This window comes from Teleopsis dalmanni, chromosome X, assembly GCF_002237135.1.
Source record: "Teleopsis dalmanni isolate 2A chromosome X, ASM223713v2, whole genome shotgun sequence".
NCBI lineage: Eukaryota > Metazoa > Arthropoda > Insecta > Diptera > Diopsidae > Teleopsis > Teleopsis dalmanni.
In genome coordinates, this window is record NC_051848.1 from 29,979,917 (window position 1) to 29,997,738 (window position 17,822).

The 17,822-nt window shown below is 28.5% G+C and overlaps 3 protein-coding genes across 4 annotated transcripts; 1 reads left to right on the plus strand and 2 right to left on the minus strand.

Annotated features, from left to right (window-relative positions):
- Positions 1–1,377: 1,377 nt before the first annotated feature.
- LOC119662740 (histone H1-like) lies at positions 1,378–3,444 on the minus strand. Of its 2 annotated transcripts, XM_038072482.1 has the most exons (4): positions 3,083–3,444; positions 2,319–3,029; positions 2,045–2,238; positions 1,378–1,969 (listed from the first exon to the last, which is right to left on the minus strand). In XM_038072482.1, the coding sequence occupies exons 2-4, from the start codon at positions 2,782–2,784 to the stop codon at positions 1,394–1,396; spliced, it is 1,236 nt and encodes a 411-aa protein (XP_037928410.1). In that variant the 5' UTR covers positions 2,785–3,029; positions 3,083–3,444; the 3' UTR covers positions 1,378–1,393. The 2 variants fall into 2 exon arrangements, with proteins under 2 accessions (XP_037928410.1, XP_037928411.1); XM_038072483.1 differs by having other exon boundaries at positions 2,319–3,444.
- A 2,331-nt stretch (positions 3,445–5,775) lies between these two features.
- LOC119689350 (probable GPI-anchored adhesin-like protein PGA55) lies at positions 5,776–8,905 on the plus strand. The gene is made up of 3 exons (XM_038104167.1): positions 5,776–6,321; positions 7,210–7,340; positions 7,407–8,905. Exons 1-3 carry the CDS (start codon positions 5,937–5,939, stop codon positions 8,598–8,600), a joined length of 1,710 nt encoding a protein of 569 aa, XP_037960095.1. The 5' UTR covers positions 5,776–5,936; the 3' UTR covers positions 8,601–8,905.
- Positions 8,906–11,658: 2,753 nt separating this feature from the next.
- Positions 11,659–17,766, minus strand: LOC119688284. Its single transcript, XM_038102964.1, has 3 exons — positions 17,537–17,766; positions 12,061–12,235; positions 11,659–12,018 (listed from the first exon to the last, which is right to left on the minus strand). Exons 1-3 carry the CDS (start codon positions 17,764–17,766, stop codon positions 11,659–11,661), a joined length of 765 nt encoding a protein of 254 aa, XP_037958892.1.
- Between the last annotated feature and the right edge of the window lie 56 nt (positions 17,767–17,822).

A 17,822-nucleotide genomic window follows, 5' to 3' on the forward strand; every position in this document is an offset into this window, starting at 1 on the left:
AATATTTATAGACTTCACTGCATTCAAACGATTTGCAATGATACCTTTTGAAAAATTTAAGTTTTGTGTTTTTTAAAGCATTATTTTTTTTTCATTTGCGAAAAATTTGTTTATATACATGATCGTCATAAAAAATGTTTTCATTTGCATATAGCTGACGTTCCCTAATAAAATCAATAATGTTGATGTTATAATTGCTTACTTTGTTTCAATTTTTGTATCAATTCAATGTATATCCGGTTTTTGATAATTGTTTAGATTTATTCTGCACAGTTATATTGTTAAGCTAATCCTCGATCATTGTATTTCAGGGAAGGAAATATCTACAGTGTCCTATATCAGCTAGGATTTTTAGCCTTAAATACCGAAGGACCGTATACCTGAATACTCAAAAGAATAAAGAAAACTTTTTCGATCTCTTCATCGAATTGTTTTAACCCAACTTATGTCATAGTGTAGTCAGGGAATAAACAGTCATTTATAATGTATAAGCTCGTATATTCCTATAAAATTATTTTTGCCCTATGTTCTGTATAAGATCCACAAACGTTATTACCATTTATATTCACAATTTTTTCAAGAGAATAATAATAACGCCAATAATTTTTTTACCATTACTGATTATGCACTTCGTCATATTGAGGTGAAAATGTTCCAGAACCACAAAGCAGATAATATTTTCCTATTACTAATTCCCTTCGAACTTTTCCTCTTTTTATAATAATATAATACCTCTGTGTTTCATAGTTTGTTCAAAGGTGCTAAAGCTAATTTGGGTTGCATCAACATTAGTATGATATTAAACTATTTTAATTATTTTGGATTAAGTATATCTACATATATCAGGCGCTGATAGTGATAACATTAGTTTGATACTGTAATTTTATGTACCTACTGAGTTATAGTCATTGTTATTTTAGTAGTCATAACATATAAATAAGAACCACAGACATGTTTTTATTAATATAATAACCCAAGTAACATAGTTCTCCATTTTTTAAAGACACAAGTTTCATTCGATTTTCTCAGAAACACTGGATATAGTAAAAATAGTTTAAAAACTAAATACTGATTAACAGATCAGTATTGTTTGTAAAAATACTGATCTAAAAGAGGGTTTTGTCTATATTCATCTTAATTCTTTATTTCCTTGTGGAACATAGGGCGGGCATCTGTCTTGTCTATATAAAGCACATATATGGTAAGGTGTAGTAAGTAGTGCTATTTTCTTTTTTATTAGTTATTGTTTCTAACAAATTGTGTTATAACATAATTAACAAAGAAAATTTATTTGTATTACAATTATTTTTTTAATATTTATTTATAAGTAACAAAAAATGTATTATAACATTTAACAACATTTTTGTTTTAGTACGAGTAGCATGTCTAAATATTATTTATTTGCTATGGGTGTCGATGTATAAAATATATTAGTTCGTTTTCTATATTCTTGTTCTACATATTTACTAGATATTTTACTGTGATTACGCGTAAGTTCAGGAATATCAGACCACCTTGGGGGTCTGCCTAAATTAGCGATACTCGTTAGAGATATATCATGATTTTCGATGAACGACGCATTTATTATATCATCGTTTTGTGATGCGTTTGAAACAGTAGGATAGGCATCAATTATTTCTAAATATTTTTTTCGTCGATCACTTGTGAGTATCTGTATTTTTTCAAATAGATTTGGTCTTCTTTTTTTGGTAGTAACTCTACCAGATATCACATTCATTTTCCTAGATTCTACTAATTCTTTAGATGTATGAACGATCTTATTACCAGATGTCACATTCATTTTTCTAGATTCTACTAATCCTTTAGATGTATGTGCCATATTACCCTTCGCATTATGTCGTTGACGTTTTGGTTTTTCTTTAGTGTTTTCTTCATCTCTATTAACCAATTTTTTCCTTTTAGCTGTTTTTCCTTTAGTTGTTATTCCTGAACCAATTGAATTAGTTGTCTAAATTAAAAAAAATTTCTTATTTTCACAATATTCTAAATAACTCAATGTTATTAACATATATAATTTTCTAACATTTTTTAAAGGACCAGTTTCATTTTTTCCACTATTCCGTTTCTCTTTAACGCTCACGACATTCTTCATATACAATCTCATATATTTGGCTGAAAATTTATATGATTTCTTAACAGGCACATATTTGCCCTCGATCACCGACATTTTAGCATATTTAAGGATTTGTTTTAATAAATCTGTTGAGTTGCCGATTTCTTTGAGGAAGAATAAAAAATTTTACTATTATACACAACAGAAAGAAAGGATATTCATAATATTCTTTGAGTGTAGTTACCGTATCTGCCCATAATAAACTTCTTGATTGCAACTGTGGATGATCCTCCGCGTTCATTCAATCCATAAATGGCGGCGTCTACCATAACTGATATTGCCTTACGATTTTTAAGTGCTTTTAATAGTAAAAGTTCAGAGTTTTTACTTTTATTTATAATTCTTTTAGAATCGACTTTAGAAGATTTTGAATTCAATTTATGCTTAGTAGTTGCACCTTCACTCTTAACTTCAGATTTACCACCATTAGAGGATGATGAATTCTCGCCGGAGTCGGTTGTTGAAGATATTGCCTTTTGATTTGTTCGTTTTCTTGATGGAAAATGTGTAGAGTTTTTAGTTTCAGTTGAATTTCTTTTAGAATCAAATTTAGAAGATTTTAAATTCACTTCCTTTTTATTAGTTCCACTTTGAGTCTCATCTTCGAAATCATTATGATCAGTGGATAAACTTCCTGTGGCAGTTGCCATTGAAGATATTGCATACAGATTTGTTTGTTTTTTCAATGACGTATGTTTTGAGTTCTTAAGTTCAGTGAAATTTGCTATAGAATCAAACTTAGGGGACTTTGAAATCACTTCATTTATAGTAGCTGCACTTTCGCTCTCATCTTCAGAAATATTACTAACAGGGGATGATGTTAGGTCAGCGACGTTTACGGTTGAAGATATTGCAAAGACTTTTTAGATTTTGTTAGATTTTCTACGGAATTAACCTTAGGAGAATTTGTATTAACTACATTTTTACTAACTTCATCTTCAGTCTCACCTTTAAAATCAATGTTATTAGAAGATGATCGTTCTCCTCTGCGGTGTCTGTCGTTAAAGATACTCTCTTTTGATTTGTTTATATTCTTGTTGGCAAATGTGTTGATTTTTCAGTTATGTTTTCTTCAGAATCGATTTTATAAGGTTCAGGTTCCGTCTTAACTTTATGGACACTAGCTGCAGTTTCAGTATCAACTTTATAATCATCATTAGCTTCACCGTTGGTGTACTCTGCCTCATAATTTGGTGTTTATTCGTCAATTTTAAATAGATCAACCTCTGTGTCTATGCTCATGGCTTCAATTTTTTATAATTCTTTTTTAAATAATTGATACTACAATAATTATTAAATAATAAAAAATTTTTGAAACAATAACAACAAATTAAACAAAATTGAAGGAAAAAAAATTATTATTAAACAGTTATCGCAAAAGTATCATTTCCAATCATTTTATCATATAATCAAAAAAAGCTTGTATTAAATGAGAAAAATAGTTTTTGTATATTGGAATTAAGTTGACTGTTTGAATACAGGGTCGTACATTTGTATAAAAGTATACGACTAATACAGCTTTAAGGCGAACATTTTGTAGTATAAAAAGTTATAAATTTAATATTTTTATTTATTTAATTTAATAATATAAAAAAATTCTAAATAAATCATTCTATAATTTTCTGGAGTATAGTCTTCTATATTAGAAATTAATTTTTATTCTTTATAATATAACACATTTAAATCTGTGTCTCTGATTGATAAATGGTTTTTAGCCGAGAGAAGTCGCTACTGGCGCGACATTTCAGAGAACCGTCAGGCTAAAGCGCTAGTTCAACTCAACAGTTATGGTAAGGTATCCTTCTTCAGCAGAACAGAGTTGAGTTTGCTGGTGGGATATTTAACGGGTCACCATTGAGTGCGTTATCACCTTAACAAAATGGGCTTGTTCGAAGAGATAGATTGTCAGCCTTGATCTGGGCCAGCAAAAGGTCACTGGGCGGAGAACTAGTCTCTCATTCTGACATTAGGAGGTCCTCAACGGCTGACATTCTGGCTTTCATTTGCAAGACGTAAAGTCTTCTGTTCGGTTAGAGTCTGTTGCAACACCAAAGATCAACCATGGCCGCAGTGTTCCGCTCCGTTGGGGGCTACATATTTGAAATTATTTGATATTCTTTTACATAGTCAACATAACTAATATATATCATAGTCTTTATTAGACAATACACGAAAAGAAAAAATAAGAAAAGTCGACATAAGAGATACCATTAAAGTTGCTATATAATCAGTGGTGTAGCCAGGTTTGCGGGAAGATATCATAGAAAATATTATTTTTTTGTAATGTATTATATATAGATTATATTGTTAAAGAGGATCTATTCATCAATTTCTATTGGATAACGCATTTAATTGAAAACTTTTCGCGCTATTAATGAATTAATAACTTGTCAGAAATTATATTTCATTCTTTATAACTGATCAAGACACTCTAGCTAGCAGTTAACTATAATTTAGTTGAAGGTTTCATATTCATTAGTTTTATATTCTTAATATTGTACAAAAAAATATTGTAATATAAAAACATGGTATTGACCTCACAGCTAGTACCAGCTTGTACCGAGTGGACCTCTAGTAGGCACCATTCGATACTGTTTGGAGTATAACTGATACTGAATTTGTTTTCACCTGAGGTGTGAATATGATACCCCGCAACTTCAGATTGTCTAGACTAATAGAGGTTGACTCTTTAAAGAAAGTGTCGGGATGGTTATGGTCTAAACCTAAATATACAGGGTGACTGCATTCATTTAATTTCATTTGATGTGTAGTTAATTTTTTAACCGAGTGTTATAATTGAAAGAACAGTAGAGGTATAAATAAGCCTCGCTTATCGCTCGCTTTTCGAACCGTAGTGAATTACAACAACAAAAATTTATTTTATATTATTTTAATTAATTGAATTTTTTGCTGACCATACAGCTGTTTTGAGTATTGTCAAATATCCATCATCAGTGGTTTTGATAATAATTCTTGTATTTAATTATTTGTAAATAATTTTTTGAGACTGCAAGTACCAGGAATCGTACTCGTGCCCTGTCAAATTTGAAGCTGAGAGTCAGTGCACCTTAACCAATTGACCCAAAGCCGTACTTGACTTTTATGTTCGCACATTTTTTGTAGTTTTGTTACCTTGTTATGAAAGTTTTAACAAATTCAATTGCTGTGTTTATATTAGAACGAAACCATAAACCAGCTGTAGAATAATTGAATTAATTAATTATATATTTTATTTTTAATTGTTAAATTTCAATACTATTCTGATAGTAGAGGCATTATTTGTTGCATGTTTTGTATATATAGTATTTATATAAATCAAGACCACTGATGATGGGTATTTAGCAATATTCTAAAAAGCTATATGGTCAGCCAAAAGTTCAATTAATTAAAATAATATAAAATGAATTTTTGTTGTTGTAGTTCACTACTGTTCTAAAAACCTCATTATTTATATATAAATAATTACTAAACTTTTAATATATAATAAGCTTTTTTTTGTCATATAATTAAATCACCCTGTATAAATACAACAGTTTCAATTATAAACATGAAAACCGTATTAAAACTGTAACCATTCCACTGATTATTTTCGAACATGTTTTAGTTCATTTGAGAATTAAAAACTTTAGTCTATTTAAAACCAGTGGATCGTATAGAAGTTGCCCTTAAAATAAATAGAGTCTAACGCTTGATGAAAGAATTCTTGATTTCAAAATTAAAATAAAAATTAGTTTTTTATTACAAATAATTTTAATTGTTTGATCATTTAAAATTGTGGTTTATATAAAAATTAAATAAAAATATGGAGGAGGCATTTGCGCGAGAATTCGATCCCTTTTTATTTTCCCAAGATCAGGAACGAAGTGACATTGCCACTGTTTCTGTAAATGTTGGAGCTTTTTTATTGAAAAACGAACCAGAGGACGATGTGGTTATAGTGAATCCAGAAATAATTGAAATACTTGATTTGGATGACGACGACAGTGAGAAATCTGATGAGGGGTCAAAGTTAGGAACTGTTGCTGACGGTACTGAATTACTTACGGTTCTTGCCTCTGAGCCCGTGCCGTTAGGTAAACTCAAACGAAAATCAACTCGTAAGATGGTGAACGAAGCCATTTTGAATTTAAATAAAATGAGCGGTTCATCTATTATTGCAATTGAGAAGCAAATACTTTTAAAATATGGCAAGTATTTATTAAATAATTTAAAATTTATTCAAAATTAAATTTCAAAAGTCTTTTAAGACTTTTTGCATTTTTTTAAATATATTAAATTTTTCTAATATTATTTATTAATTTTTTTATTTTTTTGTTAAGTTTGTTGAAAATTATTTTATTTATTTAATTTTTGAAAATTATTCAATTCTTTCATTTGTTACATTTTTTAAAACTGTTAAAATTAATTAAGAGTTTTTAAAACTCATATAAAATTCATAAGATTTTTTTTATATTTTTTAAAATTATTTTTAAAAAATTTTATAGAAATATATTTTTATGTAGTCTTTTACATTTTTTTGTGCACTTTTAAAAATTTATTAAATATAAGTTTAATATAATAAATATATTTTTTACAATTTTTTTTAATTCATTAAAATTTTTTATATATGAAATTATTTTACTTATGTAATTTTTAAAAATGAATTAGTCTTTCAGTTTTTTAAATTTCTTAAAATTTATTAAAATTAATTAAGATTTCTTAAAATTTATTAAAATTGTTTAGATTTTTTGTATATTTTTTTAAATTAGTTTTTATTTCTAAAAATGTGTTTATATAAAGTCTTATAAACATTTTTGCATTAAAATGTAATAATTTTCTCTAAAACTTATTCAACTTTTGTTATATCTGGAACTATTTTATTATATTTGTCTTTTTTAATATTTATTTGTATAAAATTGTTGTTTTCTATAATATTCTATATTTAAATTTTAATATTATCAATGGGTTTGGATTAAATTAAACTAAACAATTTTTCAAGATAAGATTAACCTATTATATATTTTTTTGTCATTAAAATTAACATTAAAATTTTATTATTTTTAATTAAATACTATATATATTTTATATATTTTCAGATATTTTGGATTCTAAGCGGCTACACAAACAAGTTAAGAAGTATATAACTACTTCCGTATCAGAGGGAAAACTTGAACAAAATAAAAGGTCTTACAGATTACCGAATCAATTCAAAGTAAAAATTAAATTGGTAATTAAAATAAATTTATATAAAACTAAAAAAAAAAAATAATATAACGAAAAAAAATTTCCACAGAATACAATTAAAAGAAAATCACTGGCAAATGCTAAAGCTGTACAGTCTCCAAAACCTACCATGGGTCGGAGAAGAATTTCTCTTCCAAATATTCCCAAAAAAACCTCAACTAATAGTGAAGACACAGTTATTACAGTTTCTCAAGTTAAAAAAAATCGGAAGTCATTGAAGGAAAATAATATGCCGGTTGCGGATTCTCTTGAAATGCAAAATTCTCATGATAATATTGGAGTACAACATGCGTTACCCTCTAAGACTAGGAAATCTACTTCGGCTGATAATAAAAAAACTACTACAGTTGCAAAAACCAGAAAATCTAATGCAAAAAAAGCTCCCACAACAAACAAGCGATCCACAAATTCTCTATCGGTTGATGCAGCCACTGATGTTGGCACTGATATAAAAAATGAAGAATCTAAATCAGCTGATAAATCAAAGATTGCCACATCTAGAAAAACAAAAAAAAATACAACTTCTACTCAGGTACAGGATGCCAAATCTAGAAAATCTAAAAAAAACACTTCTACTACTGAGGCACAGGTTGCCACAACTAGAAAATCAGGAAAGAAAGTTTCTATTGACGAGACAGAAGTTGTCACATCCACTAAAAGTAAAGAGTCTAAAGCACAAGTTGCAACAGCGTCCAAATCAAAAAAAGCTACTACTGATGCTAAAGCACAGGTTGCCATAGTGAGTCAAATTGAAAAATCTAATTCTGCTAATAAAGCACAGGTTGCCACAGTTAGTCAGACTATGAAATCGACTTCTGCAAATAAAGCACAGGTTGCCACAGTTAGTCAAACTGAAAAATCCATTTCTTGGAATGAAGCACAGGTTGCCACAGTTAGTCAAACTGAAAAATCCATTTCTGCGAATAAAGTACAAGCTGCCGCAATAACTGAAACACAGCAATCTACATCTGCTGATTTTGATGAAACAGTAATTAGCACAGCTAATCAAACAACGACAGATATTTCCGAATATTCTAGTTCACAGAGTTTATTTGATGAGGATGAAACTCAGGCTGATATACTCATGAGTACCGAAAAATCTTTGAAATGGGATAATGCAGAAGAATTAGCATTGACAAAATCGAGTGGATCTATTGAATACATTGGGGCGCAGGTTGCTCACATTCTAAAATCAAGCTTACATATTGACGACGACGATGCACTGAACGCTCTAGCATTTTAAATAAAACGACGAAGTGTGACTAGAAAAGTTCACTTATTAAAAATACGAGTACAAAATAGACTGTTTACTTTTAAAAGAAGATATGTTTATTATTGTTGAATCTACAGAGAGATCTCTAGTTAGAGATATTTAAATTCATAGAGGTTATTTGTGGAGGATGAAGCGCAGGTTGTTATATTCATGAGTACCGAAAAGTCTTTGAAATGGGATGATGTAGAAGAACTAACATTGACAAAGTCGAGTAGATCTATTGAATACATTGGGGCGCAGGTTGCTCACATCCTGAAATCAAGCTTACATATCCACGCCAACGATGCATTGAATGCTCTTGCATTTTAAATGGAATGACGAAGTGTAACTGGAAAAGTTCACTTATCAAAAATATGAGTACAAAATAGACTGTTTACTTCTAGAAGAAGTTAGAAATGTCCAACTCAAATACAATGAAATGACAACGGTTAACCACTGTAAAAATTGGAAAACTGAGCAATGAATCCTATATATGCTACAGGTTGGTCATCGGACGTCATTGCACGTTAATATATGTTTCGTTATATTTCACGTCGTGATTGTGTTGTTTTAAATATTTAAAAATATTTTAGAAAAAAGTATATAATATAAATCTATACAAAAAATTTAAAAAAAAATTAAAAAAATAACAAAAAGAATTTGTACGAAAATCAAAAAAGAAGAAGAAAAAAATAAGACAACTGTATGTATGAGTACAAATGAGTAAGTAAGTTAGATGCTTTTAAAATTAATTAATCTAACTGCTTATATTAAAAAATAAATTAAAGAAAAACTATATATATAGCTTGTATTTATTTATGCTGTCATTTCTGCGACTCCATAATAAAGCACATTATATTCTTCTTCGGTTCCTTATATATTCCGATTAGGGTCTCGACCAAGGCTGTAAGCGAGTACCACTTTTTGCGCATTTCTTTTGTAATGCACTTTATAAATCCTATGAATTTAGTAAATGAAATGCTTCAATACTAAATTTCACCTCTTAAGTTTTTTAGACAGTAACAGAATCCAGAAAACAGAATCCAGTTCAAGCTCCATGCTTACTGGATAACTATTTTTGCAACAATTTGCAATTTTTCATTGTTCTTAGTCCATTGTACCAATGTTTAAAAATCCTTACATCTTCGTTTCAATATCTTTGTTATGGATTTATTTTCTTCTATTTCCCTATATTAAAAGTAAGCGTTAGTCCGCAAGTTTTAACTTCTTATATTTTAGCTTACTGTCGTTAATGTATCATTGTTTCTGCAACAATATTCACTTATTCAAACGTCGATATTGAACACTGACTGGGGTACAACAGTCATTTACACCTTTTTATATCAGATTAAAAAGAACATCGTTTATCCATCCATCGTTTTCCCAGTCTATATCGTCTTCTATTCTTCAATGAAATCTTTATAATCAGATTCGCTTAGACTGCTACTTATTATAATAAAGTACCTCAACTAACATAATTGCTGTGCTGTTACGTATCTTATGTTATTTATAGACTCATTGTAAGTCTTTATCTCATCATTATAACGAGTTCTATAAAACTTCATCTACTTCCACTTGAACTTAATATAGGCTCATCTCGAAAATTAGCATTTGGTTATATCTAAGCTTTTAAAAACCCAAATGTGTAGCTGTGTAGTACTATAAAATATTACTTTTAACTGACATATCCATATATAATTCAGGTTTTTGGAACTACGGTGATAAATCATTAAGCGAATATATTGACACCACACTATTTTTGCAACTGCAGTTATAAATGCATTATATGGTATTGTATTGTACATAACTTTATTGCAACGAAATGTCATGCCAAATCATTTGTAACTGGGAGCTTCATTAATATAATAGAGCATCTATGAAATCGATGAGGGCTGGAACAATCCTAACTATTTATTGAACTATATGATTTGCTGTTTGAATGTTAATTTCTAGTCCGTTGCACTTAACTGCTTCATATAGGTAACTGAATATAAAGTATTTTGACTATATATGCAGATTTAATTCATTTTTACTTGGTATACAATTTTGACACATCCTAGATTGATTATGGAGTACTGATTAATTTTGGATACCTAAATATATTGAAGATAACGAAATATTTTATTGTGAAAAAATTATTGTAAATATTTTCGTATATATTCCAATTTTTGTTGTTTTTAAAAAACAAATAAGCTGAGCTTGAACATTAATATAATGAACTATATCTAGTTCTAGATCATTAATTAATCAATTAGTTCTAGAGCTCTTCTAGGTTAGGTTAAGGTTATGTGACAGTCAGTCTGGTAGATCAACTAACTTAGAACTCACAGATCCATTTTGTATTTTTTTAGAAACCTTTATTTTTAGTTTTAAATCATTAATTAATCAATTAGTGCTAGAGGTCTTTCAGGCTAGGTAAAATTCATGTGATACTTAGTCTAGTTTACCAGCTCATTTAGACGTCACATATCCATTGTTATACAACTGCGAAACATGAGAATTTCTTTCTTTATTTATATAGAAATTTGTAATCTATAATTGAATAGGTAACTAAGTAGTTTTCAATGGCTTTCTCTACGTCTTCATCTACATAACTTATGGAAGGAGTTCTTTTAAATAAATTATCTTTACTACTTCAGTTCCTCTACAAGCTATATAAGTCTTACACATAACTTTATTAAAAGTGATTAATGTTTATAAAGTCAGTTTATCAGGAACATATACACTTTCTTAATTTCACATGTTGCGTCAATAGATGGCGCTAGTTACGCAGGAAGAATTGAAATTATTATATGTAATGCATGTTTTTATTATAATTATTTATATTTTAAATTATAATTTTTACAAACTTTAAAAATAGTGTTGCTATAATAATAATATAATATTATTATGAACTATTTTTTATACGAATAGTTTGATTATTTACATAAAATTTGATTGATATGAATTTATATATAAATAAAAATATGTACATACATATAAATTGATAAATAAAGTCTTTTTATTTTATTAAAAATATGTTATTTAAATAAAATGTTTAAAAATATTATTATTCTGGATCTGTAGAAGAACTTAAAAACCACTTGAGGATTCTTAGCATTGTTTTTGCTGAATATATACAAAATGGATATTCATTATAGCACCGCTCCGTTGCTCCGCGAAAAACAAGCCCACAACTAAAGGCACGACTTATTTTTGTCGGCACATCACTCAATGACGATTCTAGAAATTTCAATATCTGTGTCGCATCTTTGGAATCTTGCTCAGCACCTGACACAAGCTGACATATTAAGGAAAGCAGACAGTGAAACGGATCTCGCGAAAGTATGCGCTTCCAGTCGATATTTAGCTTAACATTATTTGAACTATTTAAGTTATTAGTGCTTGTCGTTAAATCTAGATTTGTTTGCTGGAGCTCAGTTTCGTTAAGATTTCTCCTTGGGCTGCTGACATTATCACTGGTAGGCAGTCCACGTTTACCGCGTGCCAATGTGGCACTTGCCGTCATTAGCGCTTGCGTTGCGGCACGAGCAGCAGCTATAGGCTGGCGTATTTTATTGTAGTCCTCCGCAAGCATGTGTAACATGTATAGAGCGCCAAGACCCATCGCCATAAGTATTATTAATCTGGGGAAATGTAACATTAAATAAGTTGGATGCATGTTGAATATATTTTTTGATTTAAAACACAAACACTTTTTTTTTATAAATTAAAAATTATTTTTTTCTTCTCAATAAAAACATCAATTATATTTTTAGAGATGAATCAAAGCTTGTAATAATTTGGAAGAGTGGTTCTTAGTATCTTAATTTCTTAGAACATATTTATTATCTCTATCTCTTATCTAATTTTCACTAGGTACTTTAATTGGTACTAATCAGTTTTATTACCTAAAGGCCATTTTATACCGACGACTAGAAAAACTTCGATTATCGTGTTGAATTATATGAGTTTTTAAATATTGCAACTGATTGCGCGAACGTTTGTTTCACAAATGGTGGCAAAAATAGGCTCAAACTCCACTAACTATTGCAAAAATTTTCACCAAAAAAATTTGAAGAAGGAAAAAAAAATTAAAATGAAAAAAATAAAAACAAAATTATTTTAAATTGAAAATCAACATTAAATACAGTCACCTCTCTGCGATGGCGTTGACAATCTTATTTCGTGGCAAGAAAATAAAAATAAAAATAAAAAACATTTTATAAAATATATCCACTCAAGAGCAAAAAGTTGAGGCATCCACTTCACCATATCAGTGGATGGCAAGTAGTACGCTGCCGACTGCATGGAAAGCATTGACATCATCGGCTACATTGACTACATCCATAAGTTACTTCACGAAATTGTGTCGAAAACGACATGAGTCCACATCATAAATACACATGCCTGCTTCAATTCCAAGCTCTATATTCCATCGATCAAATTGTGATTCAAACCATAAAAATACTGAAATTAATGCGCAACCGAATAATCGCGGGTTCACCATAATACAACAAAGTCAACCGGAACTCAAGTGCCTGTTTCACGATATAATGATTTTCCGGATTTGGTCAAAGTCAAGCGATAGTAAATATTTGTTACCAATTATGCGCTACTATCTTTTACTATTTTTCTTTTACTATTTGCCGTGACATAATATCAACAGTAATAAGCGACACAACAACTCCATTTGGAGTCGTAAGAAAATTTGTGCGTCAATAAGATTATGAGTTTTCCAGCGCGGCGCATGCGCTTCACATGCGCTGCATATCTCAGTCTAGGCCTGCTTGTCTGCGCTGCTTTAAAAACTGGTCAGTCTGGTCAATGTCTTGTTAAATTTAAAAAGTTTAGTACAAGGTTCGGTTAGGCTAAATATGTCCTCCCCTCTCAGTTCCTCTCTAGCTGTGGGAGTTACCATGTTGGTTCGTCCACATTTATTTCGCACAACAACACAATTATATAATATCAGCCTGTGAGGCCTGCTCAATCTTGCGACTATTATTTTATATATAAAATAGACTATTAGTTTTATTTAATAAGTGAGTCATTTAATTAAAACTTAACTAATTATACAAATAATAATAATAATTTTTTATTTGTATTATTTATATATTAAAAATCTTTAAAACTTTCTCAGTTTCTTATTTAATAAATTAATTATATAAAACAGATATAATAATAAATATATAAAAAATACAAAAATATATATTTTTATGATAATGTATATTATGTACATATACATATATTATATACTATAATAAATAAATACAAATAAATAAAATAAAATTATTATATGGATATATATTTTTATAATATATGTATATTATGTACATATATATATACATATATTATATACTATAATAAAAAAATACAAATAAATAAAATAAAATTATTATATGGATATATATTTTTATAATATTATGTATATGTATATTATGTGCATATATATATATATATGTTATATACTATAATAAATAAATACAAATAAATAATTATTATTATTAAGCCTTGCTTTGCAACACATGATTCCAAACTGCCTCTATACTGGGCTTATGCTTATACTGGGCTATCTACAAATTGCCTCCATCTTTGTCTTCTTACTGTCACTTCTCTGAGCTCATCAATATTGGTGTATGATCTGCCAAGGTGTGTAGTTTAGCTGTTGATTTCATATAGTGTTGATCTGCGCCAGGGAATCTTAGACCTTCCTCGTTTTCTATTATACATAATATATTATACATAATTTATTATACATAAGGAATTGAAAACAAACTTCACTTGACGGCTTTCGTAAGGTGTGACCAATCCAGCCAAATTTTCTCTTGCGGATATTTATGTTGATAAATAATATAAAATAAAAAAAATAACATAAATACAAAATCATAATTTATATATGATAATAATTAAATAAAAAATATACAAATAAATTAAATATAATGTAATAGAAAAATAAAAAATTATAATTTATATACAATAAAAAATGAATAAAAGAAAATATAAATAAATAATATAAAATAAAAAAAAATAAAATAAAAAATAACATATATACAAAATCATAGTTTATATAAAATAATAACTATATAAAAAAAATTCAAATAAATGAAATCAAACGCAAAAAAAAAATAAATAAAAAAAAAACATAAATAAAAGATTTTAATTTATATACGATAATAAATTATTAAAAAAAAAAACAAATAAATAATATAAAATGTAAAAAAATAAAATAATAAAAAAAATATATGAAAAATTATAATTAATGTTTAATGATGAATAAATAAAAAAAAATAAAATAAAATAATTATATGGATATATATTTTTATAATATATGTATATTAAGTATATATGTAAATGTATCTAATTTTTCAAAAAAAAAAAAAAATTCGATAAAATATATGTATTTTTAGTGCTTCATTGTGCTTCATTATTGAACTAAGAGTAGAAACTGATTAAAATATGTATAAAAGTATTAACCTAGTTTCTATTAAAGTCGACATAATGGGTTGAAACCGTTGATATTAATATATTTAGAAGCCAAAAGTATGCGACTACTATTACTATGGTTATTACTATTATTATTAACAGTCTAATAATAATTACTACTGAAAAGAATGTAAATCATTTTCTGGGAATAAGTAATTAAGATTCCAGCCAGTGGCGTAATTACAGTGAAGCGACTGGAGGCAACGCTTTCGGGCCCCCGAACTTAGGGGGCCCCATTATAAATTTATGTATTCATTATATTTATTTTTAATAAATTCTCAAAAGTGGGACGAAACATAGCCTTTGCTAATTGTGATACACAGAATAAATTGACACATTGTTCAAATACTGAAAGAGACTTCAAACAGACGTTACGAAAATCCTAATATACCCTTTTTACACTTTTTCGTGTAAACGGTATAAAAAGATGTTAGTAGGATCCCCTTAGTTAGAATTCGTTTATGGGCCTAAAAAATGTAGTTATGCCACTGATTCCAGCCATTGAACCTTCACGCCTAGAATGCTGGAAATCAGATTTCAGTGATAATAAGTAAAAAAAACGTTAATAAACTGACCATCCATCCAATTTATGATGCTCTATATTTAAGATACTTAAATCACTAGGCGCAGACCAAGCTTTCGCTCATGAACTTTGTTGAGTCTGGGGTATATTTATTGCAATAGCCAAACGAAAACCCATTAAGTTTAACTCGTTTCAAGTATTCTGTCTACTATCTTTGCATTATGAAACATATTCTTCCTCGCCTGTGTTAAAAGTCGTTTTGTTCATATTGCCATAAGTGATTAGAGAACTGTTTTCATTCATTTGAAATCTATTTACTCTCTTGTTAGGCTAGTAATCTTTAAGAATTTTATGAGATTCAATTAGAAGTCTTCAGGTGTCTAAAATCCATATAAAAGACCAACTATCCGCGACTATTTATTTTCATCACATTCATCTATGCAATTGTGTGTAGCCAGCATGCTTAGCAAAGAAACGACTATATTAAGGACCTGTTTTTGACACTCCCAAATAACGGATAAAATCAATCCACCGATAATATATGTATATTATTACAGTTACGACACTTGCTTAAAATACATAGTATTCCTATCTCTAACTATTAAGGCAATAAAAGTTCTCAACAATTTGTTTTACCGATAAGTGAACGACCTGAGAAAAATAATATATATATATAAATGAATCCTAAAAGCTTTTAAGTTAGCCATTAACACTGAAAAAGGATACAAAATTAGTCTATAACTAATATCCATGAAATTCTATATCTTTTATTTCATTTCTATTGACATTCTTACTATGTTAAGTTAACTAATACTCACAATGCACAGTGACTTAACCATATACTTCTGTGCCCTACAAATCTATAAGATATAAGAATACTTTGTCACAATTTCTAAGTTAAGTGATCTTATATTAAATAGGTATGCTTATATTAACCGTTAATAATTCACTAAATCTTTCTTGATATTTTAGATACCATCTAATCTAATTTCTAAATTTAGATGATATCTAATTCTGTTCGATTAATTACATATGTAGTTAATTATGTAGTTCGATCTTCTGATAATATAAATATTAAGAATGTGAGCCTCAAAAACGAATTCGTAGGATTTTTGTTACAACTATCTAATCTGGTTTCTAAATTTATATGCAATCTAAATCTGTTTTACACTAGATCCATGATTGACTTAGTTTGGTGCTCTAATAATGTTAATTTAAAGGATGTCCACCTCAGACATGGGTTTGTTGGTTTTTTTTTAAAATCTTTATTACTGCCATTGATTGCTTATCGCGGTTTGGTGCTAATCATTGTTTCTTTCTTTAATCGCCACAATGTTTTACTTCCACCTTTCTCTAACCGTCACCACTAAGGTTCCAATACCGTATGCTATATCTTACCTTATTTGTTTTTTTTCTATTATATCCTTTGTTTTTTCATTGTTCATAATTTTGACGATTCCGATACCAATATTATGTTTTATATCTTGCTTACATTGTTTTCGATAATGTGTTCTTCTATCAGTTCCTTTGATTGAAGCTTTAAAAACTTTACATATCTATAACTATGTATTCTTGGTGATTTCTTTTTTGTGACCCATTAGGATTTATGTATTGCATCAATTTTTAAATATCGGTCCAATCACTGTACGGTATATTTAAATTGGGATTGATTATAGATTATAATTTGTGGTAGGTCAACGTACAATTATCAAAATTTATATAGCGTACCATATTAATGTTGGAATAAGAAGAAGAAAAGAGACAAAAAGAAAAGTTATAAATATGCATTGCGATTATATAGAAACAAAGAGTATTATGGACCTGTTACAAAATGTGGTACAAGTACAATTAGTTGTTTGTTAATTAACGAATTAGTTAATTAATTCTAATAATTTTATTTAATTATACTAATTTATTACTTATTTACTTAGTTCGCCATTACAGACGTGAGTCATCCTTGGCCGTGTCAAGTAGCTTCCGACAACCAGCTCGATCAATGACTTGTTGTATCGAGTTGGTAGTACCAAGCGCACCAAAATCGTTTGTAACCTGGTTCTTCCGTCGAAGATGCGGGCTTCCTCTACCGCGTTTTCCACCTACGGATATCAAATTAAGGACCTTGCTAGCTGGAGCACTTCTTCCAGTCCAATTCCAATTAATTGTAATTAACATAGATTAGTTTATTTGTTGTTGAAAAATTATAAAAATAATTGTTTTTATATGGTAAT